The sequence below is a fragment of the Quercus suber genome, unplaced genomic scaffold, assembly GCF_002906115.3.
Source record: "Quercus suber isolate HL8 unplaced genomic scaffold, Cork oak 2.0 scaffold_433, whole genome shotgun sequence".
NCBI lineage: Eukaryota > Viridiplantae > Streptophyta > Magnoliopsida > Fagales > Fagaceae > Quercus > Quercus suber.
Window position 1 is genome coordinate 436,711 of NW_027069884.1, and position 26,781 is coordinate 463,491.

The 26,781-nt window shown below is 34.4% G+C and overlaps 2 protein-coding genes and 1 pseudogene across 3 annotated transcripts; 1 reads left to right on the top strand and 2 right to left on the bottom strand.

Moving 5' to 3' along the window:
- Positions 1 to 3,390: 3,390 nt before the first annotated feature.
- Positions 3,391 to 14,748, top strand: LOC112016438 (uncharacterized). 2 transcript variants are annotated; one of them, XM_065761897.1, is made up of 7 exons: positions 3,391 to 3,530; positions 3,794 to 3,942; positions 11,588 to 11,821; positions 12,367 to 13,830; positions 13,938 to 14,006; positions 14,110 to 14,308; positions 14,453 to 14,748. In XM_065761897.1, the coding sequence occupies exons 3-7, from the start codon at positions 11,804 to 11,806 to the stop codon at positions 14,521 to 14,523; spliced, it is 1,821 nt and encodes a 606-aa protein (XP_065617969.1). In that variant the 5' UTR covers positions 3,391 to 3,530; positions 3,794 to 3,942; positions 11,588 to 11,803; the 3' UTR covers positions 14,524 to 14,748. The 2 variants fall into 2 exon arrangements, with proteins under 2 accessions (XP_065617969.1, XP_023904769.2); XM_024049001.2 differs by lacking the exon at positions 11,588 to 11,821 and having other exon boundaries at positions 3,392 to 3,530.
- A 1,724-nt stretch (positions 14,749 to 16,472) lies between these two features.
- On the bottom strand, positions 16,473 to 18,419 carry LOC112016423 (WAT1-related protein At2g39510-like; annotated as a pseudogene).
- Positions 18,420 to 21,659: 3,240 nt separating this feature from the next.
- Positions 21,660 to 24,543, bottom strand: LOC112016420 (WAT1-related protein At2g39510). Its single transcript, XM_024048985.2, has 7 exons — positions 24,284 to 24,543; positions 24,109 to 24,171; positions 23,886 to 24,002; positions 23,556 to 23,793; positions 22,705 to 22,866; positions 22,431 to 22,582; positions 21,660 to 22,110 (listed from the first exon to the last, which is right to left on the bottom strand). Exons 1-7 carry the CDS (start codon positions 24,484 to 24,486, stop codon positions 21,903 to 21,905), a joined length of 1,143 nt encoding a protein of 380 aa, XP_023904753.1. The 5' UTR covers positions 24,487 to 24,543; the 3' UTR covers positions 21,660 to 21,902.
- Between the last annotated feature and the right edge of the window lie 2,238 nt (positions 24,544 to 26,781).

Sequence of the window (26,781 nt, forward strand, 5' to 3'; positions counted from 1 at the left end):
TTTGGTTTTTTTTTTTTTTTTTTTGAGAAGCCCATTTTTGGTTTCTTTATGATCAACATAAATAATTTTATAAATTATAAAGTAAATAACTAAGTACAAGTTTCATAAATTTCTTCTTGCAGTTTAGGACATTAAATAATCAATTATACAAACTATGTAAGGTTGAGGTTGTATATTAAGTTAATCCATAAATTAGCTTTGGAATTTTATTAAATGAGGCTTGCATTTAAAATTTAATTAATAAATAGCGATGTGATTACTATTTTTATTATTATTATTTGTAGGGACGTTAGGCCTAGAGGTCCATTATATATTTGCACATTGGGCATTTGGCCCAAGCCGAGGATTAGGACTAGTCCAAGGAAAAAGAATCTCCGTCATTGGAAACCGTGTTAAATAATAAAAGAGTTGGTTTTGGCCACAAAAGCTCAGCGAGATAAGTCGACGATAAATGTCTCCTCGGAAGAGAACTTCTTAGACATTGTGGAGATGTCAGACTGAGAGAAAGCTTTAGATATCTTAGGAAGAAAACTGTCACTACTGCATTTAATGTTCTGCAGCTACCTTCCTAATTGCATTAATGTGGAGAGAAAAGGAAAAGGAGGGGAGGAGATAACATCGTACAATCAAACTTGTAACCAAATAAAAGGATAATAAACAAAGAACAGTTCACCTTGTATCCTGCCAAGGATTGTTTTTTCTCCAATACAATCCTATTTCTTTTCATTCTCCTACTTGAATCTATTCCAATGTTTGTTTGATAAACTATAGCCCAGTTTCTCAACTCATTCTCTATAAATTTATTGTTTTGGGCTTCTTGGGTTGAAGTCCTTTGACATAGTGGATCCACTGCCCAAATCAGCTCCTCACATTATTTATATCTGAGATATAATTCTACTCTAATTTAATTTAAGTATATTTGTGTGAAGTTTCCTTCTGGAACCTTAAAGCAGGCCTTTACTCTCTCTCTCTCTCCACATCTCACAAACATTTTATATGTGTGGAATGATCATTACAAGATAAATAATAATAAAGATAAAATAATACCATTCCGTGTTTTCTTCTAAAAAAAAAAATAATTTTTTTAACCTCATAGCTTTGTATAATGTAATGGATAATTATGAAGTTTGGGGAAGTTGGAACCTTAATTAAATGACGCACACACTATCAAACTAGAACCAAGATTCTGATTTTTTTTTTTTCCTTTTTTTTTTAAATTTTAGATGACATTGAATTTTGTGTAGACAAAAGGGAAAACATATAATATTATGAATTTCAGTCAACTCAATTGATATTGTTTCTCGTTGTCGAATAAGAAATTTAAAGTTTGAATCCCACTTAAAAAAATAGTTAGTATTTTAACTTAATGTAAAGAGTATTTATCATAAAGTGGATACTATAGATTGAACTTCTATCCTATTTATAAAAAAATGGCTAATGTACCCTTTAAAAAAAAATTTGTGTATAGATTTTTTTTGATAATTGTGTATAGATTATTTGCTAGATTCGCAACTATCTAATAATAATTATCACTCTCAACAAACAAACTAATAATTATAATTATAATAGCTACTTTGCCTTTTTATGGGATGTTTATTCATTATTGGCCAATATACTTTTTTTTTGTATTGAAACCGACTAATTTGCTTTTTAAGCAGGTCAAAACACAGTTTTTCCTAAGCCTCATTTTTTTATTAGGTAAATAATTTTAAATGCATACTTTGTCACCTAAAAGTCAGAGTGATGCTTCGAATAGCAAATCATAGGATAACAAAGAAAAGCTTCAAATTGGCAACTATACATTTGATACAAAGTCCTAGGAAAGTCAGCATATAGTGCTGTCACGCACATAAATGATACATATTGATCATCTGGCTGACGGGTCTCAATCTTGATGATGGCTGATGCATAAACATGCTATCACATTTATGCCAAGTTGGGACTTGCTGATTTACTATAATACCCATCACCAAGCCATTTTTTGAGTGCAATATTGAAATTAATTTCATATCTAGCTGCCCATTGGTTGGTTTTTAATCTGCTCAAGTGGTACAATACAACTCTTATAATTCAATGAATGCTTTTCTCTCTCTCTCTCTCTCTAGACAAAAACAAACCCCTCTTTGGATTTTTTTATTATTATATATTTTATAAGAGTCATCCCAACTAGTTGAATTAGTTCTAACTAGTACATCATTATTTGGTAGAACATCCTCCATTTAAACAGTAAAATCAAAGTACATCTTTGAGCGAGGACATGGACGACATTTTTCCTTCTCAACAAACACGAAAAAAAAAAAAAAAGTTCCATCTATTTTGCTAAACACTTTGCATCCTTAATTATGTGACCAAACTATGACAATTGGTATGTTTCCTTTCTAAGAGCATTATACATATTAATTGAATCCTTCCCGAAAACAACTTTGTTAAAATTCAATTATGTGGTAAATAAAATAGTTTTTCTTGTTGCTAATGCCTTCACCATATCAACTAAGGATGAGAGAGGGATTTTTTGAGATTGAGTAGCCATCACCAGCCCCTCATATGGTTTCTAATTACCACTCCCAACCCCACTTCATTTGAAACCTCAAAATTTGCATTGTCATAGTTTGTTTTCAATACCCTAATTGTCGGTGGTGTCTAGTAGTCCATTCTAAGCATCATCTTGACAAATAAAGTATCCATTTTACCCATCGATCACAAATACGCCACCTCCTAAAATTATTGTGTACTTTGAAATTTATGATAATTTTTTTTTGAGGATAAACTTATGAAAAATTTGAATAATGTACATCAATCACAATATGTCACCTCAAAAAATTATCGTGTAACTTGAAATCTAAACCTTCTTAATATTAGAGTCAAATGAAAAGTGTCTATCTAAAAGCCAAGATGCATTTTCAAATAAATGTAGGGTCTAGATTATGCCAGCTCATTTAACCGTGGTTTATGTAATAGAATTAATATCTAACTCTAGTTTAGTTTAAATACACTAGTCTAGACCTCACATTTAATTGAAAATGTACCTGCCCCTTAAATGGACACCAAATCTGTAATTTTGGGGCTCATGGAGCGCTCCATGCATTGGCCACACTGGATAATCAACAACCCCAGTCGGTAAGGAAGAATAGACAAATGTGCGAGCCTATAAAAACCCACCACGTGGCATTTCAACCTCGTATTGGCGAGGCTTTATTACAGTACGTTTAGATGCACCCAATCTCCACATATAACAACTTTTTGAAACGGCCAAGATTCCATGTCCCCACATAGTCCCAACCAGGACCCCACAGAATCTCCACGTGTACGGTCAAGACGAGCGAGTCCATATATGGCAATGGGCATAGAGATCCACACTAGAACATTTCTAGTCACACTTAAATACCCGAGCTCGCTCACAGTCACAGTCACAGTCCCACTCACACACATATCCAAAGTACTCCGTTTTTTTATTTTTATTTTTATTATGTGTTTATCTCTCCGGCGACTCTCTCCGCCGGAAAAAACCTCAGGCGATCACTCCGGCGAAGGTAGTTCCATTCAGAAACTCTCTCATTCGTCTCAATTTCGAAACTTCAACCACCATTGCCATATCTCTAATGCCCATATATGCATGTATTTATATGTGTATGTATGAGTTTCTAAAAACAAATTCACTTTTGATCGTTTTGCGCTTTGTATTGCTCTTAAAACGCTGCGTTTTGTTCTGTTTGGATCATTTTCGGCATGTTGTGTTTGATCAGAGCTCGATTTTTTCGGTTTTGAAAGTGTTAGGTTTTGCTGTTGTGTGCAGATTGAATTAGAAAGGATTTTACAGTCGTCGTGGTTTTTGTGGGATTTTTTTATGCCCCAAAACGACGTAGTAAAGTGTGGAGTATTGTTGGAGACTACAAAGACGGAAGTGAACAGTGATTCTTACTGTGGCTAAGATTTTTGAAAATGGTAAACTCTGAACTCTGATTGGATGGTTTTGCATGGAAATGCTGTGTTTGGAATTTTTGGTTATTTTGGGGTGTTTTGTATTTTGTTTTTCTTGTTAAAGTGGGTTTTTATTTTTATTTTTTACAGCTTGATCAATTTGGTTCTGCATGTTGTGAAAATGTGCGTGGTACTTTGTGTTGGATTATATAGGATTTAGTGAGTGTAAGTTAATTGCTTCTTTTGTGCTTGTCATATTTATGTGTCCATTGGTTGAATTGAATCCCTAGAGTGTTTAAATGATAACTTGGGTCAATCTTGACATTTTTTTTTATGTGAATATGAATCTTTTGACTAACTTATTATTATTATTATTGAAAAAGAAAAGAAAAGAAAAGAAAAAACTAAGAGAGTGAGGTAGATTGATGATTTGTCCTGGATATTTGATAACATTGACCAAGTTATGATTTGATTATGTTGTATCTTTAATTATTACTAATCGTATATTTGAGGGATGTACTGAAGATTGGTTCTTGACCTGAATCTTTTATTTTTCAAGACTTTGTTTGCGAGGATGAATGCTTCAGGTGTTTTTTCTTTAGCTACTTTGCCTGATTTTCTTGGTTGTTGTACTTTTCGTGTTTAAAATTTGTACAGGTGGCACTCTTTTTGTTTAATCAATGAAATTTAACTTGTCAAAAAAAAAAAAAAAAAAAAAAATTTTTTTTTTTTTAATGTGAATATGAATCTTTTGACTAACTTATTCTTATTATTATTATTAAAAAAAAAAGAAAAGAAAAGAAAAAACTAAGAGAGTGAGGTAGATTGATGATTTGTCCTGGATATTTGATAACATTGACCAATTTATGATTTGATTATGTTGTATCTTTAATTATTACTAATCGTATATTTGAGGGATGTACTAAAGATTGGTTCTTGACCTGAATCTTTTATTTTTCAAGACTTTGTTTGCGAGGATGAATGCTTCAGGTGTTTTTTCTTTAGCTACTTTGCCTGATTTTCTTGATTGTTGTACTTTTCGTGTTTAAAATTTGTACAGGTGGCACTCTTTTTGTTTAATCAATGAAATTTAACTTGTCAAAAAAAAAAAAAAAAAAAAATCCTCATTTCTTGGTCTGTATACTCATAAATCAGTTAACCAGGTATATAGTATAATTGTGTAATTTTCTTCCTTTTTTGACTTTTTGTGAAGAACCATTTTACCCTCAATTTCATTTTGAAAGGCCATATTAAAAGGTTTCATGAGAGTGATTGTGTCTTGTGGAGGCAATGTAGTCCTGTTTATGATATAGAAGTGACTGGAATTTTAGGTTACAAGAGTTTGACAGTTCCTTTAGGGATCATTCAGCAGAGAGAGAGAGAGAGAGAGAGAGAGAGAGAATAGTTCCTTTAGAAGTCACGATTCTGTCCATTGTCTCATTGGGTTAGGATTACTTAACAAGTGATAGTTGATGACTTCTCATTTTATCCTTCTTCCACTCCATGTCAGATTGCTGAAAGACTGTGCACCTCTTGAGAAAGGTAGACATATAGTTGTTATTGCCATTAAGAATTTATTATGTATGATAGTCAATAACCGAGTGTTTCATGAAGTTGCAAAGAATAGTTCTTTTCAAGAGCTTGATATCATGGATTGATGGGTCAAGTTATGGGGAGCGCTCGATGGTTACCTTTTTATAAGATGAGAAAACTCTATTCCCTTCCTTTCCTTAATAATCCAAATTCTCAAACTTTCATTTTTTATACATAATCAATCCCATTGCGCACCCGGGTTTCCTAATTTGTCTGATTTTGGTAAAAGTTAACTTCTGTTACAAACATGTGCCTAGAACTACATTGTTCTCCTTTATAACCAAATGAACTAGACCGTTACCCAAACAATCTAGACTGTTAAACAATCTAGACTTTTATTTACTCAACTCCAATTGATCATTTCTATGATAATAATTAGGCCTTGGCCCCCCACCTTAAATTTTCAATTTTCTGATTTGAATGTCTACATATACTATAAAATCATAATCATTAAAAGAATTATTAAAATTATTACCTAGTTTGGAGTTTGAGCAAAAACCTGTTCTGAGTTATTTGAGCTACCTGGTTTGGAGCTTGAGGGCCTAAAATTGCATGGCTAGAAGAGGTAAAGAAGGATTTTTTTTTTTTTTTTTTGGTTAAGTAAGAAAAAATTATTAGACAAAAGGAACACTTGAGAGAGGGGAGCTTTCTCAAAGAATTACAAATGGACACTCATAAGATCTAAGAAATCAACAATAGAGGTTCAAGATACATAAAATTATTTTTAATATCCTGGAATGGTCCATATGATGCAATGAGGGGTGGCTTGGCAAAAGACCCTGTTTCAATCACAGCCAAACACTCTTCTCCACATAATCAACAACTCTATAACTCAACCCGGCATCACCCATAAATCATAATACTGCAAACACTTAAGTGCTAAAGACCACAGTGTTCTTTAGCGATAGTTTCCTGTTTCACAACTGCACTTGCACATCATACATCTATTAATAATCAACATCTTCCTCTTAATAAGATTATCCAAGGTAGGTATGAAATTCAAAGCTACTTTCCATAAAAAATGCCACCTTACTTGGTACCTTACAACTCTATACCAAGGAAACTGAGAGGCTGGTACATGTGTCAAACGTTCATAATAGGAGCAGACACACAACCTCCCGTTCCCATCTGGATTCCAAAATAAACAATCCTCACTTCCTTCTGAAATCTGCCTCAACATTCACCCCTTGTAGCCCCCAATGATGAAAATCCTGAATGAACTGAAGGTTCCAACAAAAAATTCTATCATCTCTTCAGAAGTTAATATAAAATTGCACTGAAGCATCCTTTTCCACTGCAATCAAATATAACTCTGGGTACAACTCCTTCAATGTTTGATCTCTACACTGAACTTCATGCCAAAACCTGATATTTTTGCCATTTCCTACCCTAAACAACACAAAAGCAGAGAATCTATCCCAACTAACCTGAATGCCTCTCCACAGATTACTACCGTAAGGCCTTCTCACAGCAGTTGTAGGCCAATCTCCCTGAAATTCCCCATACTTTTCCTTGATAATGGTGTGCCAGAAATGCTCTTGCTCCACTCTAAATTTCCATAGCCACTTACCCAGCAAGGCTTGGTTGAAAGTGATAATTTTGTGAACCCCCAACCCCCGTACTGAATAGGAGAACACACCCCTTCCCAACCTACTAAATGGAATTTGTCCTGCCCATCCACCCCTTCCCACTATAATTTACGCTGAATCCTCTCAACCCTATTAACCACAGAGGAAGGAATAGTAAAGAGAGACAAAAAACAAGCAGGTAAGCTAGACAGTGTACCTTTAAGCAATAAGGCACTTGCCCTATGATAAATACAGCTTCTTCCACCCAGCCAACCGTTTCTCTAATCTTTCCAGCACAACATTCTAGACTACAGTAGATTTATTTTAAGACCCTAACGGCATTCCCAGGTAAAACATAGGGAAAGACCTCTCCTTACAACATAACAACTCTACTAAGTAGGATGGGTGAAGAAGTATATATTTAATTAGGGAATCTACAAAGGCTCATAGAGTATGATTTTAGATAGAATATGATGGGAAGGAATACACGTGGCTTATCTGGTTAATTGATAAGGCCAAGAGCAGCCCTAATTTAGTTGGGATTAAGGTTTGGTTGAGTTAAGCTGTTGAGTTTGGATCTTGAGCTTGATCCACCTAACTTGCTAAATCTGCTTCAATTTACTTTAACTAGGCTGAACTTGGGCTCCTCCTTTCATAAGTAAAAAGGGATTATTAGAAAGGAATAAAGTCTCTTCCATGAATTCTCCCTATATTGTAGAGATCTTTCAAAAAGCTCAAGAACTGTGCCTAAGTGTTAGATTAAAGGCCTACAAGGATCTTATTGTGGCAAGTAACATGTGTGGAGCTCTCACAAATGGATAAAAAATATGATGTTTCTCTTTTTGAATATAGTTTGACGAGAAATCTGATGTACTTTGACCAAAATACTTCAATTTATCTCCTCAAAATCAAGATAATGAAATCCACTCAATAAAGATTATTCTATCATGGTGCTGCCTGCTTACTTTTTCTTGTCCAAAGTACCTCAAGGTGTAAGGAGAGGGAAGAGGGAGACGACTTTATTTGAATGATTTGTTCTGAAATAATGAATTCTAGTGGAACTAATTTTGTAAAGTGGTGATTAGAATTGGCATATTTGATGTGGTCTGTCTTTCACTCCCCATAAAATTAAAATATTTAATACATTAAAAAAAAAGATCAAGAAAGCTATTGTATGGGGTTAAAAAGGAAACTAAGAACCAGTTGGTGTAACATCCAGGGCCAACTATGCATGTTCCCCCAAACCAAACAGAAAAGAACAAAGGAATCCTTTAATGAAATCTAGGTACCGTAAGTAATCCTTGAAAGTGATCTAGTCACTGTTTTACGGACTGAGAGCACATATGTTGTAGATACTTAAGACTTAAAGCACCTCCAAAACATTTGCGTGCATGAATTAAATACAAGATATTCAATTTTAAGCATATATGCACAGTTACATAAAAGAAGTCTGCATAAAGAGTGATAACAATAATCCGTTTAAACTTTATAAAAAATCCATTTATATATAAATTGTTTCAAGCAAAAACAGTTTCATTCTTTAAAGTGTGCCCTTAAGATGAATAATTTGCAATCTTAAAAGTAAAGTGAGCACATCATCACCATAGCTGTTTGAATTTTGACACCTAAAGCGTGATTCATACGTAAGTATTAATAAGATAAAACTTGGGTGACTATTTTTTTGATATCAATAAAACTTTATTACTTATCAAAAAAATGAGTATTAAGAAGATAAACTAACAATGTGCTGCATCAGCCTCGAATATATGATGGTTCTCAACAAGTGATGCTCCCATCTTCTACCTATCAAAAAAAAAAGTGATGCTCCCATCTTCTAGTAACTCCCAAGTGATTTTTGTAGGCTTTGTGTTTAGAGATATAGCTTCACTTAAGTTTTACTTAGATGCAACTTAAATAGCAATGATATGAACTAAACAATATCTCTTCTGGTAGCTTTGATTCTAAAGTAAGATTAGTTATGATCATGTTTTACTAGTTTAACTCAAAAAGTAAATTATACCTTATTCCACTATGTTTTCAGAATAAAATAACTGGCATATATAATTTGATGTCATAATAGGTTGTGAGATTCCGTTTGCATTGTCAGTTCATTGTTGTGTAATCAAATAACATTATTTGATTACACAACAATGAACTGACAATGCAAACGGAATCTCACGAGTACCATTATCTTATATGGACACTTCAAAAGTGTGAAGTACTTGGCATTCATGACCTAATATGAATAACAGGTGTCTGATTAGAGTTTCTAACAAAAAGGGCAGAGATTCTCCTTGTACCTTAGAATTTCCTTAAATATAGTTCTTTATAATGTTGTCATGTTTGATAAATAGTTATGTAATTATGAATGCCCTTTGCGTCATAATTTTTAAGATTTGAGCAAATCCATAACCTAGTTCAATCAAACACCTGATATGTGGACTCAATTCTATGGCACTTATGACCCAACAGAACTTCGACCCCAAGCAATCTTTAAATCCATAAAATTAAGCCCTTGTTTATTTATCCTTTATATGTTGTTCAGTCTGCTATTTTTCACCACTGTTTGTGCTGTGCAGTGGTGCCTTTACTGTGGCACTTTGATATTTGTTTTTATCTACTTCATCCTTTACTGTGGCACTTTGATTTTTGCTTTTATCTACTTCATCATTCTATAGTGGATTTTCCTTGCTTTGACAACCAATCCTATGGTTGAAAAGCAAGCCAAGTCAAATTGAGTTGAGGGCTACTAATGCTCATCTAAGTGAATTTGAGCTGTCGATTCAGGCTTGTATTTATAATGAGTTTTGAATAGCTTGATCAGTTTGCCTTGCAAGCATTATTGAACATCTGATACTGGCTTTGTGCATGTGCTTTTTCTACTCCGAATTAATATTATATACATATGTATGCATGTGTGCATGTAGAGAGAGAGAGAGAGAGAGAGAGAGAGAGAGAGAGAGAGAGAGGATATACTCAAGTAGATTCATTAACATTTGTGCCCAAGTCTTAGACCTGAAGTCAAATACTTTCCTTTTTTGTACTCTTTAAAGTGATTCTATGTAGCAAATATGTTTTATAATAAGTACTTATCAAAAAAAAAAAAAAGTTTTATAATAAGTAAACAATGGAAATATTCTGGCGGCTAGCTATCAATGAATGCCTAAATTTCTTGTTTTAACTAAGCTGAGTTGAATAATGTTTAAACTCACTCAAAAGATGATGACCTAAAATGTGATCCAATATTGGCCTATTTAATGGTGATTAAGATTGAGCAAGCCTTAAAACCTTATTTACTTATCAAAAAAGAAAAGAAAAGAAAGATTGAGCAAGCCTCAAGACAAGCTGATTATGAGCTGAACTAAGCAGTTTAGATAGTTTCACATACTAGCCACTCCCTTTGGATACCCCATCTACAACTCTCCGCAACTCACCTAAGAAAACCAGGATTCTGAAATCAAGATGTTTGGTTGTAGCTTGACATATTTAACCAAAAGAAGTGAGGGAAAGGCAGGGTGAGTTGTACAATGTATTAGTCATATCTAACGAGGTTCAATTGCATTCACTATTTTTTTACACTTCATTCTTGTATGATTATACCATTTTTTTTAATAAGTATATAATTATACCATGTATTTCCATGGTTATTCTTTAATTGGTCTGCAAAACTTGTTCATTGAAATAATTGGTTCAAATTAATAACTGAAAATAATACAACCCAAAAAGTTTGAGTAAAACTTGAAGTAGATAAATGTGGTCTATTTATATATATATATATATTGTTGATGATACTTCAGTATCTTTTTGAGATTTTATGCAGTTTTAGTTTCTCATTAATTAACTTTGTAGACATCTTGTGCATATAATCATGATATATGATTAAGATTTTGGTCCATGACTAGGAAATGTATTGCATGCCATATTAACACTTAGTCGCTTACATACATGTATAAAATCGAATCTGACTTTTTATGCATCTATTAATGTTTCATTCTCATTAGTAGCCAAGTGTTGTTGAATGCACAGAATAGTTATTGACAAATAACATTTAAGAGTTTGTTGGCCATGCATTGAAATCTTAATTTGGAGAAGAAATGTAGTTGGATAGATCTATCTGGCATACTTTAACATGGTGATGATGATGAGAAATCTCATCTCATAGGAAACAATATCGGTTGAGGGTGTCTGTGAGGTCAATGAATTTTGAATAATTTCCTAAGAGTTGTCAGATCAAGTTTAATTGTTTCCTTATTTTATGCCAAAATAGCACTCTTGTTTGCCTATACTTAAAAGCCTTGATGCATGTTGTCAATGCATTTCATGATTTGACAAAGATGATTGTACTATTCAAGTTCAACAAACTTTGCATTTCAATAAATTTTGCGAATACTCTTGAAATGGAATTTAGGCGGCCCATAGTTTTTGAATAGGCTAAAGCCTTGAAAGGCAAGTTTATTATGTGCCGTGCAAAAAGGGTTGTCCGTAAAATTCGGTTGTGCATTATGTAGGTAATCATGTGAAGATTTTATGCTTTCAGATTTTGAGTTATTACTTAGCTTATTTGGAAAGATTCTTGGTGAAGTTTATGAGCAATCTCATGATTATAAAACGAAGCAAGGGGCTAGCAATTTTCAACACCTACTCCTGCCATTATCTTCTATATTGCTGGGTTAGGAGAGTATCTCGTGGAAATTCTAGGGTCTCTCAGTACGTCTAAGTTTTGGATGAATCAAGCAATGATGGTAATATTTCTAGTAGATTTAGCCTATTTTGTAGAATTTTTTAGCTTTTGATGTAGCATAACTGCATAAATCAGAAAAGTTTAGTCTCATCATCAATACCTCTTTGGAATAACTCTATTAAAGGCTGACCAGTTTTTTACTGATTTAACTAGAATAATTTTGCATCCTAAACTCTGTATATGGCTGATATGTTTTTCCATTCTTATTTTCTGTACTTTAATTTTGTCTTTGCTAGAATTATTTGGTTGAGTGATTAAATCCACCATCTCCTAATAGCTTAAGTTTTTGGGGGAATTATCGGAGTAGGAGGTCTCAAATTCGATCCCAGTCTCCTCCACTCTACCTCCCATTTAACCCATGTGTTGGGCCTCACCTATTAAAAAGGGAGTTTGAGCCCACACGTGAGGGGGAGTGTTAGAATTATGTGGTTAAATGATTAAATCCACCATCTCTTAATAACTTAAGCTTTTGGGAGAATCGGTAATTTAGATTGGTTAAGGATTTTACATTCTCAATTGACCTTTCTAAGCTGTTGTTATTGGCAGTCTTTTCAGCACAAAGGCTTTTGGATGCCCAGTAATGCTGGGTGTCTAACGAATGGAGAGATGGGTTATGATAATTCATCTAGAATTGAACAGAAGCGTGGTCATCAGTGGTTTATGGATGCCACCGGACCAGATCTATTCCAAAACAAGAAGCAAGCAGTAGATGCTGTAAATGGAAGACCAGATTCTGGAGGTCCACATATGGCTGTTTTTCCATGGGATAACACTTCTGGCTTCCAGTCTGTTCCAGGGCAATTCAATGACCGCCTCTTTGGATCTGAGCCTTTACGGACTATCAATCTGGTTGATAGGAATATTTCTTCTGTTGACAGTGGAAACATGGATATAGGAATAAAAGGTTTTGAGAATCAGTATGGAAAAGATCCTTCAGTGGGTTTATCTATGTCACATACCATTGAAGATCCCTCATCGTGTCTGGGCTTTGGCGGAATTAGAAAAGTTAGAGTCAATGAAGTTAGGGACTCTGACAATGGCATCTCTGAATCCATGGGACACTCCTACAGTAGGGCTGATAACGGTTCAATTTCTATGGGTGACACCTATAATAAGAACGATGAAAATGCCATATCATTGGGCCCGAAGTACAATACTGGGGATGAGAATACCATCTCAATGGGCCCCACCTTCAGTAAGGTAGATAACAATTTCATTTCAATTGGCTTCAATAAGGGAAATAGCAGTTTCATAACAATGGGTCACAACTATAGCAAGACTGACGATGGTATATTATCGATGGGTCAGCCCTTCGACAAGGGGGATGGCAATTTTATATCCATGGGTCAGTCATATGAAAAAGGAGATAGCAGTGTCATATCATTGGGTACCTCCTATAACAAGGGGCATGAGAATTTTATTACAATGGCCCCAACATATAGTAAGGAAAATGAGAGTTTTATGTCAATTTCTCCTTCTTATAATAAGAGAAATGATCATATCATATCGATGGGTCCAACCTATGACAAGGCTGATGCCAACATGGTATCAATGGGTCCTTCCTATGACAAAGGAGATTCCAGTGCTTTATCTATGGGTCACAACTATAACAAAGGTGAGGGCAATACCATATCTTTTGGAGGTCTTCGTGATGAGACAAACCCCTCTGGTGGGATCATCAGTACCTATGATTTATTGATGAGTACTCAGAACCCAGCTCAAGCTTCTCATAACCCAGATCAAGCTTCCCAGAACCAAGCTCAAGCTTCTCAGAACCCAGCTCAAGCTTCTGAAGTATCAGGCCAGAAGGATCTGGTCGAGTCCAATGCTGATCCAGTTGTAAATGATGCTCCAAAAGTTAATTCTAAACCCGATGCCAACTGCAGGAATAAGGAGCCAAAGACAACCAAGAAGGTTCCTCCTAACAACTTCCCTTCAAATGTCAAAAGTTTGTTATCAACTGGCATGTTTGATGGAGTCCCTGTGAAGTATGTTTCCTGGTCACGTGAGGTATGTTAATTCTTCTAGGTTGCTTGTCTTTATCTGGAAAGCTGATTTAATTTTCTGGAGCTTTTAGCTGTAATAATTTGACAAGTACTTAATCATACGTTTGGCAGAAAAATCTTAAAGGAGTTATAAAGGGAACGGGGTATTTGTGTTCCTGTGATGACTGTGACAAATCCAAGGTAAACATCTTATGTTACTTTTCGGATTCTTTAGGTAAGTCAACTAATGAATTTTCAATCTAAATCAAATGAGCGAGCTTGTATTTTGGATTGCATCATGCAGGCTCTTAATGCTTATGAGTTTGAGCGTCATGCTAATTGCAAGACCAAACACCCAAATAATCACATTTACTTTGAGAATGGAAAGACCATCTATGCTGTTGTTCAAGAGCTGAAGAACACCCCTCAGGAGATGCTGTTTGATGCAATTCAAAATGTGACGGGTTGTCCAATAAATCAGAAGAATTTCCGGATCTGGAAAGGTAATGAGGAATTTTTTACTCATGTGACTGGTCTAGCACAAACATGAAAGATATTCTCTTTTCCAATGTCTCTACTTAACTAAGTGCAGTAAATTATTTTTTATTCTGTCATATGATTTGTCTGTCTTCTTTCCCTTTTCTCAGCATCATATCAAGCTGCCACCCGTGAACTTCAGCGCATCTATGGAAAGGATGAAGTTACCTTGCCATCTTGAGACGGAAACTGTTCCTTTCTGACGATTTTGAGGTTGGTGAATGTGTGATCTGTGCATAGCAGCATACAACCTACAGAAAGTATAGACTCAATTTGGGATTTAATAATTTTGGCTTATGGATGTTTAAATATTTTGGCTTTAATACATTTCCTAAAATAAGGTCTTAATTTAATATTGAAATTTGGACGTGGATTATCTGTTAAATCTAGATTTAGCATTTTCTTATTTGTGTGATTGGAGCACTAGAGGTGCCTTTTTACTGTGTTAGTTGCGGTGGTGATATGAATTCGTCTTTGAGCAATGGGGCAGTTTAAATGCTTGGTCAGAGTCATACTTTTTGGCCCTTTGGTGAGTGAGAGTCCTTTCTATTTAATACAACCAGATGTAATGAAATAACACAAAATCAGAGGCATTTAATGGATAATTGAAGGGTGAAATTAAATGGAGTATGTATGTTTTAGAAATATTCCCTGAGAATTTCTTGGACAAATCATCAGGCATTCTGCTTCTTGAAGATTGCAATCAATTCTGATTGGATATTATTACAATAGGCTGGGAACAGAGCAGTTCCCATGTGGCCAATATATTCTATGCAAATGAGTTGGGCTGCCTGTGATTTTTTATGTAAGGGCCCTGATTCGAGTAGTGTTGCTTCTTTTTGCAGCTTGCTCAATAGTGCAGCCAAGTCCATTTCAGGCTCGGTATTGTTAGTCTTGTCTGGTTTATTGTCAGTTACTCCTTTAAGTTTTTAGGCTCCGGGATTGTGCAGGAATGGAGCAAAGGCGTAGATCTGGGCCTGACAGTGCAAGACAGTTGCGTGTCTGGTTTTTAGTCACTGTTGGTCAGTGGGTTTCTTGTTATAAAGAATCCTTTTATTTTTTTATCTTCCAGTTTCCAGAGTTAAGAAGGCACTTGATCCTAAGTGAACTTGTTAGTTGCATCAGCATTCTAGTACTAGGTTACATTCTGTGTTACATCTCTGTCTGACCCTCGGTCAAAACAATAAACATGGTATCCTAGTAGTAAGAGCAAGAGAAAGTATTTGGTGCCTGAGGTGAATCTTTATTTTATGAAACCGTGATATGTAACACCTCTCATGTGGGGGTGGACTTTACCACCCAGCTCATATGGGAGGAGAGTTACAAATCACAATTTCATACAATACCACCTGCTCCAAAGAACTAGGTGCATTTAATATTATTATGCTCATGTTTGTCACTAGGGCATGGAGGCTTTGGCCTGTGGTATGACAATAATTATTTTATGTATTAGATATACGCATCTTCCCTCTCATAGTGTGTGCATCTCACAATCGTGTAGAATCCACATGCTTTGAGAGATCCACACGTTGTGAGAGGAAGGATGCATATATTTGATACATGAAATACTTTATCCTAATATGGGGGTAGTATGGGATGTATTCAATAGTAAAGGGCTTTGATTGTTTCATATCCAACACTATTCACACTCTTTCACATAATGTCTACATTCTTTCATATCATATGTAAAATGTGGACATTTGATGTAAAGGTGTGGATATTGTGGAGAAATATTTCACTTATGGGAGTGTGAAACAACAATTAGCCCAATAGTAAAAGCTTCCACATTTTAGTGTGTATCCAGGATCCTTGATTGCTTTTTGACAACTTATTATTGGGTATATCTCTTATATGCAACAAGGAGAAGCAAAAAAATTGTGGAATAACACCACGTCGTTGTGCAAGCCTGGGAAAAACTTCTCCTAGGTAAACCCACGATGAAAAACTTCTCATGGCCAATGGTGCTTTATAATTGCATCAAACATATTGTCCAAAATTCTTAGGATATAGATGTGATAGCCGCTCCAGCATGCACTCAGTGAGATACTTGGAACTTGTTACATACTACGAATCAAATTCTTAGCAATTTAGACCTTTTTGGGTTCCTTCAAACAGATTCATCCGCAGGTACTAGGCTGGTGACGATGTGATGTTGATGCCCACATGATTTAAAGTACCCATACTCTCAGTAAGTATAGCCATTTGCTGTTCGTTTGGTGCTGCTGTATCACTGTGTGACACAGGTGTAGGTTGATCCTCCTTCCTCTTACCCCATAGAACCAAATATAAGCTGATTACAATGACAACTGCTCCAATAACCCTACAAAGCATTTGGACTTCTAAGTAACCAAATGAACGCATCATACTCAATTAATGCCAGAATTTTTCAAATGTCGTATATAGATTTTGAGATGAAAACTTATTGATATTTGTGGTTGACTCTAACCTTCCTAAATTCATTTCCTCTGCAAATATGATGGACCCCAAAATTGCTACAATGACTGTGCATAGAGGATTAAAAGCTGTGTAAAAAACTGGTCCCTTTCTTTCTGTGATCACTCCCATGGTATAATAATTAACTCCAGAGAGTATTCCCTAGCATGGAAACATCCTCTGTTAGCACAGAGTATCTAACTTGAAACATCCAGCTTTGGACAAGAGGGACTGAACCCCAGAACTAGACCACAACAAGGGGGTCAGACAGATTGGCTCTTGGCCTATAGGTTACAATGAAAAAAGTTGTACCAGTTAATTAAGAATTTCTTACCCCATAAACACTGGCTAGTAATTTGTAATCCCAGTGAATGGACCACACTGCAACATTGCCCTTTTCAAATGCCAAGGCCACAATGGTGCCTTCGACCATGGCCGAAATGCAAATCAAAGCTGTGAGAGCTTGGCAGGATACGATTTCAGCGTTAATGCCTAGAAGCAATGTAAGTAGACACACCAAATTTAAAAAAAAAAATCAATTTTTTCTTTTGCTAACGTAAGTGTCCAAGACTATTAGAAGATCTGATAGTCCTTTAAGAAAAAAAAGAAAAAAAGAAAACCATATTTGCTAGAAGTTGATTAGTGCATGGAGATGAGGTAAAACTTGGGAGTGTGAAACAACATTGAATTCAGAATACCAACTTGAAGAATGATGAAGCAAGACCCGAAGAAACAAGATGCTATGATTATCAAAGCACCCTTTATGAGATCTTGCTTATGTGCAGCACTAGCAGATTGATCATGAGGGTTTCTTCCTTCTGTCCATAGCAGATTTAGACTGGGTCCTTTAATTAGAGTCATTAAAAATGCTCCCCCAACAGCCACTATGGTACCCAATATCTTTGCCTGGCTATGCAGCCTCCTAATATTGACCATCTCAAGCCTACAAACAAAACTATCCTTCACAAAGTTACATCTCTATCACTAAAATTTCTAACTTCTTTGGCTTATATGTACAGTGACAGACATGCATTTGCTGAGTGAAAACTTACCTAAATACCCAAGCCATGAAAAATGCAAAGGCAGGAAGGATATTGCACATGGCAGATGTGAAAGAGGTATCTGTGTACTTCATCCCAAGATAGAATAGGTTCTGGTCAAGCACGGGGCTGTATAGAAAATAAAAAACAAAAAATCTAGAGCTTAATACAAATCCTTAAACAAATAGTCACTTAAGATAGTAATGTTCTAGCTAATCTCAATTGTCTAGATTCTTACTCAAACAAACCTAGCAACATTGCCTTGACTATTATAGAGAAGGTCATCTTTGGCCTTGATTTCCTGTTGGGTATCAACTAACATGTCAGTATAACTAGCTCTTCATCTTTCGTAAACCATGGAAGATATATAAGAAATGCAAATAATTCAAAATAGAGGGGGAAACCTTTCTAGAACAATAGCAAAAGGAGCAATAACAGCAGTGGCAATGGACATTCTGTAGGCAACTAGTACATAATGACTCATCCCCTGGTTCAAAGCAAACTTGACGACAATGGACAACCCTGCATAGCCAAACTGCAAAAGAATCACAGCCAAAAGTAGCTTCACCTGACAAAATAAGCGAGTCAAGGACTCCATACACATTATTTTCGTCTCTCAGCTTGAAAAGCTTGCAAGCATATATAATAGGGGGTGCAATGGCTTATGTATCTATTCCTTTATATATAGAAACTCGGCTTGCTCTAGCTTGAGTTTTTGCCATGTGGCTTGCTTATTGAAAAGGGTCATTGGAGTCAATAGCCTTTACTTCAAATGACATATCTTAGTGTTTCCAACGGAAGCATTCAATTTCAAATCTCCCTTCCACTAAAAATGTATAAATAAAAAGGAGGATTGGAATGCTTTGTTTTAGAGTTCTAGGTCGGCATTTCATAAAAATTTTATTTTGTTTTTGACAATATATTTAGCACTTTAGTTTTGAAGACATGAATATATTCTATGTATTTGCTATTCAATTTATCATTTAGTTTTACAAATATCAAAACAAAATAAAATTTTCTTAACCTAGCATATTCGAAGCGAACCTTTTCTATTTTTAAACCTACAATGTGTGTACGTCACAATTAGAGTACATAGGAGATGCTAGTTAAATCCAATAATGATAAGTGAATCAGGTAATGCGCGCACGCGCGCGCACACACACACACACACACAAAAAAAAAAAATCAACAAAAATGGTATTATTTCTGTTTTACTTTTTCTAAATATGTAATTTGATAATTGTGGTAGGTAATTAATTGTCCTTATTATGATTATATATGTTTGAATATGGAACAATCTATTTTATAAATTAAAGAAAATACGTTTGACAAGAATTAAGAATCTAATAGAGGGTGTGAATATAAGAGGTTTTATAAGAAATTCACATAAACTAAGTCAAAATAATTCCATTGAAAAATATTTGTTTTTAAAAGCTTATGTGGCAAAAAAGAAAAGAAAAAAGAAGAAGCTTATGTGACATTATTAGAAGAAGTCAACAAAAAGTCAATTTCATTTTGAATTATATACTAACTCCTGCAATGTGCATCAAAGTTCAATAAAATGAAATAATTTTTTTTGTTTTGTTTTGTTAATATGAAATTCAACAAAAAGTCATATGGGTATATGGGTATTTATATGATTTTGTTTATATAAGAAACTATTTGATATACCATTTAAAGAAAGACTAAATTACAAATTACCCTCTAACTTTGGCCAAAATTAAATTAAGTCCTTTAACTTATGATTTATTCATTTAAGTCCTATAACTTTTACTTTTATCCAACGAATCATTCTTTTTATTTCGCACTTCTTTTTATTTCCGTCACGTTGTGTTATTAGGTGTCTTATAAATAATGCTGTTTTGGTATTTTTGAGTTTTTTAGATTAAAAACATCTAAAAACAGATAATAAAAAATATTTTTGGAAAAAAAAATGAAAAGATCAATTTTTTAATCTCTCCCTCTCCCTCCTTTTTGATCTGTTGATATTTCTCTCTACCTCTCTCTTCCAATAAAATCAGGTCAAGTCAGCATCGAATGGTGTTGTACAATGCCAGGTGTGAGATCCATTTGAAGGACCCAGGTTAGGGCAATCTCTTTATGGTGTGCTTCATCCTTTTAAGTTAGCCATGCAAGGCGTCCATGGAGATGGTGCTAATCCTACAACCTAAGAAGAATCCTTATAATTTAGCCTTAAAGAAATGAAACATAAATCTAATGGAGATTATGAATATACGAAGTTTTATGGGGAATAATTATTGAATTTAAACTTAGTTAAAAAAAAAACAAAAATTGAAATATGAATAATGTTACAAGCACAAATTATTTTACAACATTTTTATCAAATATTAATGTGGCCAACCTCATATTAGTTTTCATCCAGGCTTACCATTAATATCACTTTTTCATTTACTAATAATTACTTACCACATTAGCGATTTGTAAAAAATTTTATAAAATAATTTGTATCTCTAATATTATTTTTGAATTATAACATAGAAAATTTTGTTTTCAAAAGCTTATGTGGCAATTGTTGTATATATTAGCATATACGATATAGGTTGTAATATGTGGGAGTATTCTTATTGTGAATGTAAAAGAATTAAGAGAAAAATTAAGTTAAAGAAAATAAAATTTTAGTGACCCGCTCGAGCAAGCCCACAGTGCAAGCAATAGCATATAGTAATCGGCAAACAAAGTGAATTACAAATACTTTAAGATAAATTTCATAAATCATTTAAAACCCAGATAGAAAGCCACATAAAGAATCAAAATTTATTTAAAATTTGAATAAAAAAAATGTACTTTTTGTGAAAGTATGGAATCATTGAACAAAAATAGAGCATGAAAATTTAAAAACAAGCTTTATATATTATAAAGCTTGCTTGAGCAATGTAAATCATGCTCAAGCGAGACAATTATAGAAAGTGCAAAATCAACAAAAGTTTGCAAAAGGAGAGGGATGAGACTCTTTTTTTTTTTTTTTTTTTTTTTTATCTCTAATGGCTAGTAATAGACATGACTCATATTTTAGGGTTTGTACCAACCAAAGTTACTTTCCAAAATTCATTGTTTATAAATTTGCCTCCATATTCAATTTTATTTATTGATAGATTTTTCACCATTAGATAGAAATTCACCGAATTCTCAAAGTTTGCTACATGAAGGATTTTGGCTTAGTTGTATTTGGGAGACAAATTTACTAATAGTGCTTTAGGTAGCAAACTGTTTGAGCGGAGGCAAATATGAAATATTGTCTTAAGCGAATTTATTTAAGCTATTATTATTATTATTTTTTTGTTGTGTTTTTTCATTATTTACCCCGTAAGCAACATTTACCATGGTGTATCAAACTGTGCTGAGTGCTGACTGAGAAGAAAGTAATTGCACTAACCAAACTGGGCTGCTAGCTAGATATGACTGAAGGTTTTGATTGGCGTTATATATATAATGGTAAAACACTGCTAATGCATCACGTGGTTACATAATCTTAGTCCACATAGCAAGTAGAAATTAGAAACATAATAATTCAACAATTGACTAATTTTGCACCTTCTAGTGGTATCACATCATATGCCAAAAAATAAAAAATAAATAAAGGCCAAAGAATTTCAAATAAATTTGAAATTTTTTCGCGTTGGAGTACACACTGGACTTGTCTGTGTGGCTTAAAGGAAGATAGCTCCAAACCGGTTTGGAGCTAAATTTTTTCTTTCATACAAATTATTACAATTCAATCCGACCACAAAATCAAAGACCATTCCCTTTTCAATTTTTTATTTCTAATCCTTTTTTTTTTTAAACAATGCTTATAAAACCATTTTCCTGTGCACTGATAGCCGGAATCAACGAATGGGAGGAAGGTGTTGGCATAGAGATATCCTTTCCTTGGTTAAGAAATAAGTGAGAACCAAGCAATGGAGATGTACTTGGTGCACCTCCTTTAAATTCAAGCCATGTCTAACTTTGGAGGTTTAAAAACAAAAATATTACACGAGAAACTTCACATTGAATAGAATTTATTCCATATATAGAATACACAAATTCCAACTAATAAGCACATATATAAATAAAATATCCACTATCTTCAAGTAGTTCCTAATGTAGATTTCGTACTTTTCACATCAATGGCTAAAAATTCTTGTTTTGAAGTTGTTTTCCTCTCATTCATAGTGTCCATATTTTGGGCCGTTAGTACTACATTATCACTGTCTGATGTCGATTCCAGTTGATCCTTACTCTTCCCCCATAAAACTAGGTATAAGCCAACAACAATGACAACTGCTCCAATAACCCTAAAAAAAAGTCCAGTTACCTAAGTTAACCTGTAGTTATACAATGTTTATGATTCCAAATTTTTTTTCCAACAATTTCCTTCCTTTAACCAAATGAACTAGATAAACTATAATAATTAAATACTGTGGGAATATACTAGTAACACAACTTTTCTCACAATTACTAACATGACATATTGTGATTGGAGTAATATCACTTTTACTTGTATCCATTGACATAAGTTTTATTATGAAACAATTACTTTAGACTATGTTAGTAGTTGTGAAAAATGTTGTATGGTGAGTTTTTTGTAGGCATAATAAGAAAAATCAATGCGCACCTTCCCATGTGCAATGTCTCAGATAAAATGAAGGAGCCTATAATCATAACTAGAACCACACTTAGGGGACTAAAAGCAGTCACAAAAACAGGTCCCCTTTCCTTCATTACCACTCCTTGAATGTAGAAAGCAAATCCTGAACATATTAGGCCCTGAACAGAGTTTCTTATGAGTATTAAAGCAAGTATATAGGCCACTATTAACTATCAACATTTTTATAAGAACTACAAAAAGAAAAGGCATTAAAAAGCACAATATTTTTAGAATTTCTCACACTGTATATAGTTGCTAAGAGCTTAATATCGAAGTGTATTGACCAGGCTGTGGGGTTGCCCCATTCGATTGCAAGGGCTAGTATGGTACTTTCTAGTGAGCCCATCAAGCAAATCAAAACTGTTAGAGAAAGCTCCGCGGGGTATGATTTCAGTGTAATTGCCTACAATGCAACAAGTATATCTCATTACTAATTCAGTCTAACTAAACGTTTTGAAATATCATGTGCAAGAAGTTTAAAATGGGATTCATGTATCATACTCTGTTAATCATAATTGTTTTGTTGATTATAACAAAAATCCTAAATAGAAGAACGATATTGTGTGATTTATTCACCTTGCGCTTAAATTGTTTCTTGAAACCACCGAGCTTGCCCTTCAATAGTGAGTTGCTGCGGCTGATGGTTCATTCATAAAGGAAATTTGTGTAGAAAAACTTCCATCGGTTCTGAAACCGCCATCGAGAAAGGCAAGCAGAACGTTTTCTGAGGTTGCATAGAGAGTCTTAAGTTGTAAAGGTTTTGTATGTTTTGACCAATTGTAATTGTTTCTTCTATTGGATTTCTGCAGGTTGGATCCTCGGAGTGATTTTTCCTTTGAAGAAGTTCTTCATTGGTTTTCTACATCATTACTAAAAATTTGGGTGTAGTTTACTACTTTCATTATTTTTGCTTTAGATTTGGTATATTATAACTATGGTTGAAACACTGATAGAACATTTGTTTGGAACTTACATAATCCACTGTATAAATGTCTGGGATCTAAATCAAATTTTCAATTGATTTACCTGTTTATGCTTGTGCTCAATTTAACTGAAAATTGCAAATTATGTTAATGCTGATTAGACTCTTACTTGAAGAATAAAGAAACCAGACCCGGATAGAGAACTTGCTAGAATCATCAGAGCACCCTTCGTGATATCTTGCTTGTTTGCTGCACTAGTAGATTCTTGATGGGCATTTCCATTTGCCCATGGCAAATTAAACATAGGTCCTCTAACCAGAGTCATAAGCAAAGCTCCCACAACTGTGACCATAGTCCCAAATACCTTGGCCTGGCCACGCAGTCTCCTAAGATATACTTTCTCAAGACTGCAAAAGCATTCATAAATTTGAAGCAACCCAAATTTGTGTACACCATGTATGCATGCAAGAACGTGAATGGGGGAGCTAAAGAGAGTTACCCTAAAATCCAAGCCATTGCAAATGAAAAGGCAGGAATAACATTGCACATGGCTCTTGCAAAACTTGCTGTAGTATACTTCATCCCGGTGTAGAACAAGTTCTGGTTTATTACAGGCCTGAATAGGAAATTAAAAAGAGAAAAAACAGAAGAAAAAAGTAAAAATTTTTGCTTGAAGCTTAAGACCAAAAGCTTAATTATTGAGTGATGGTCCAAATTCTTACCCCAATAAGGCAATCAACGCAACCTTAGCAAAGACACAGAATGTCAACTTTGGCGTTCTTTTCCTGTTAAAATTATCAAATTAATGTGGTTAGCCTTTTCATCTCGTTCAACATGTAACATTGAAGAAAAGAGTTGAAAAACTTGTACAATAACAAGAAGGGAGGAGATGGAGACCTATCCAAGACAATAGCAAAGGGAGCAATGACAACAGCGGCAATGGCATGCTGGTAGGCTATGAACACATGTTCGCTCATCCCCTTGTTTAGAGCATACTTACCGATTATGGACATCCCGGCATAGCCAAATTGCAATATAATTACTAAGAAATATGGCTTCACATTTTTATACAATTGAGTCTTGGAGTACTCCATAGACATGTTAAGCTAACGTTCTCTTTCTTTCTCTCTAATGTGAAGAGGTTTGAGCAAAGTAAAGTATGAAGTTCACTTTATATAAACAATAAATTTTTTTCTCTCTCAGAAAATAAAAATCAATCATAACACTTCCAACTTTATAACTTGTTTGGGAGAGGAGAACAAGAGGAACCAATGTAAATAAAAGAATTTTTAAAGAATATTCTCCTGATGGGTTTAATGGGGAAAATAAATATTTCTATATATTAAAATGATTCAAAAAGTTAGTTATAGTTTCAAAAAATGTCAAAAATACCTCTAATCTAATTAAATAATCTTTATTCTTAAAAAATAAAAAATAAGGTTAAAATTGTTATTCAACAAAATTCAAAAACAAAAAAAACTACTTGATAAACTTTTTTTTCCTCTAAAAATTAGTACTTTCTATTTGAATATATATCACACACGTTTAATACATTTTATCCTAAAATTTATCGCACACCAAACCTTGCCGTTTACTTATTTTTAATCATAAATTTTAGTTTCTTAAAAATAAATACTTGTGTAACCTCACTAATAATGGATATATAAATTCAAATTGAAAAATTACATTAAACCAAGAAAAAAAAGCCTCATCGCACATGTGGAGCACGTGTGATGAGGCTAGTGTGTGTGTATATATATTGTTATTCATTTCTATCATAAGTCTTTTTTTTTTTTTTTTTAATTCTTTCAAAATTAGGACGAATCAAATTGAATGAAATACCTTAAAAAATGGATTTTCACTGAAAATCTTATAATACTTTTTTTAATCCTTAAATGTCAATGCAGCTATTTTTATTAAAGGTTATATATACATATATATAAAATCAAGTGGTGTAACTTTTGTTAATGTTACACTACTCAATAACTTTTAGTTGGTTTAATATGTTTAAAACCGTGGTGTTGGATTACAGATATATATATATATATATATTCTCACTATCTTCAACTCACATGTCAAACTTCATATTAATTAGATGTTATTTACTATTTGTATAAAACTTGATTAGGAATGTTGTATTCTTGCTTGAGTTTAGTTACTTTGACAAAAATTGAAACAAAATAAAGAAAAAAGAGGGAAAAAAAAATGAAATCATCAAGAATACAAAAAATAAAAAAAATAAAAAATGATAGTTGTGGGGCCTAAGAATCTGGTGACCCCGGTCCACTTCGTACTAAGCCCAAGGCCTACGCCGAGAAGGAGGAAATTCTCAAGGATGAAGTGAGAAAAGTACAAATTGCCTAGGGAAGTTGCCAAGGACAATCCTGTCCTCAGCCAATCAAGACCATGAGAGGAGGAAGTAGCAGGCCATCAAAAGTAGCCTCTCGGAGCATCTCAGGGCAAAGAGCAGATGTAAAGTGTCGACCAGAGAGGCATGGTGGGGGAACGGTTCAAGGAGAATCTGTCACCTCCACATTAAGTGCGCACACCTAACTCCCTGGCCGCATTAATGGAGATATGACCTCTGAACAGTGCTGCCTTGGTTGTTGCAACTCACAGGAGTGCTGGTAAAGTGGTTGATGAGACAGGCAGTTAGAGGGGTAGAGGGCATGGATGATCAATAAGTGGAAGAAAGAGATTATGAGAGAAGGACTATATAAGAGGGAAAAACAGATCAAGAGGAGGGGAGGGCTCACGGAGGAATGACCAAAAAGCTCCTCGGACTGTGCCGAGGATAGACTTCCATAGAAAATCTCAGTTCCTCTATGTATGATAGTGCTGACCATCATATTAGCTGTTATAATCCTCACTAAGGCCTAGTTCTTAAACCCATCATCTACAAATTTATTGTATTGGGCTAGTTAGGCTTGAGTTCACTAATCCAACAGTAGAGCTGCTCAAACCCCAGTCCCTACAATTGGCGCCGTCTGTGGGAAGAACTTGTGCACTAGTGGATGCAATGGTCAAGATGATGGTGGGATTGACGCACTGGTGACGTTCTTTGATGATCGTGCAACCAATGGTACGGAACATGTGGTTACGATCCTGATTGTTACTATGTTGTTAGCCCATGTAGAGTTAGTGGCTGAATACCACCGTTGATTTCATTAAGATCGAGAAAACAACCCTTTCATTACCGTCAACGACACCAACTCCAAGTCCCATTGGAGGGAAGAACAACGACAAACTCACTCATGAAGCAGTTATTGCAAAGAAATGAAAGATTCAGAAAGTAAAGCAAAAAGAAAATATATAATACAAACCTCCATCGAATGACCTACCATCAAGGTTAGATCCGAATTTGGCTGCACCGAAAATCCGATGCGATTCACCCC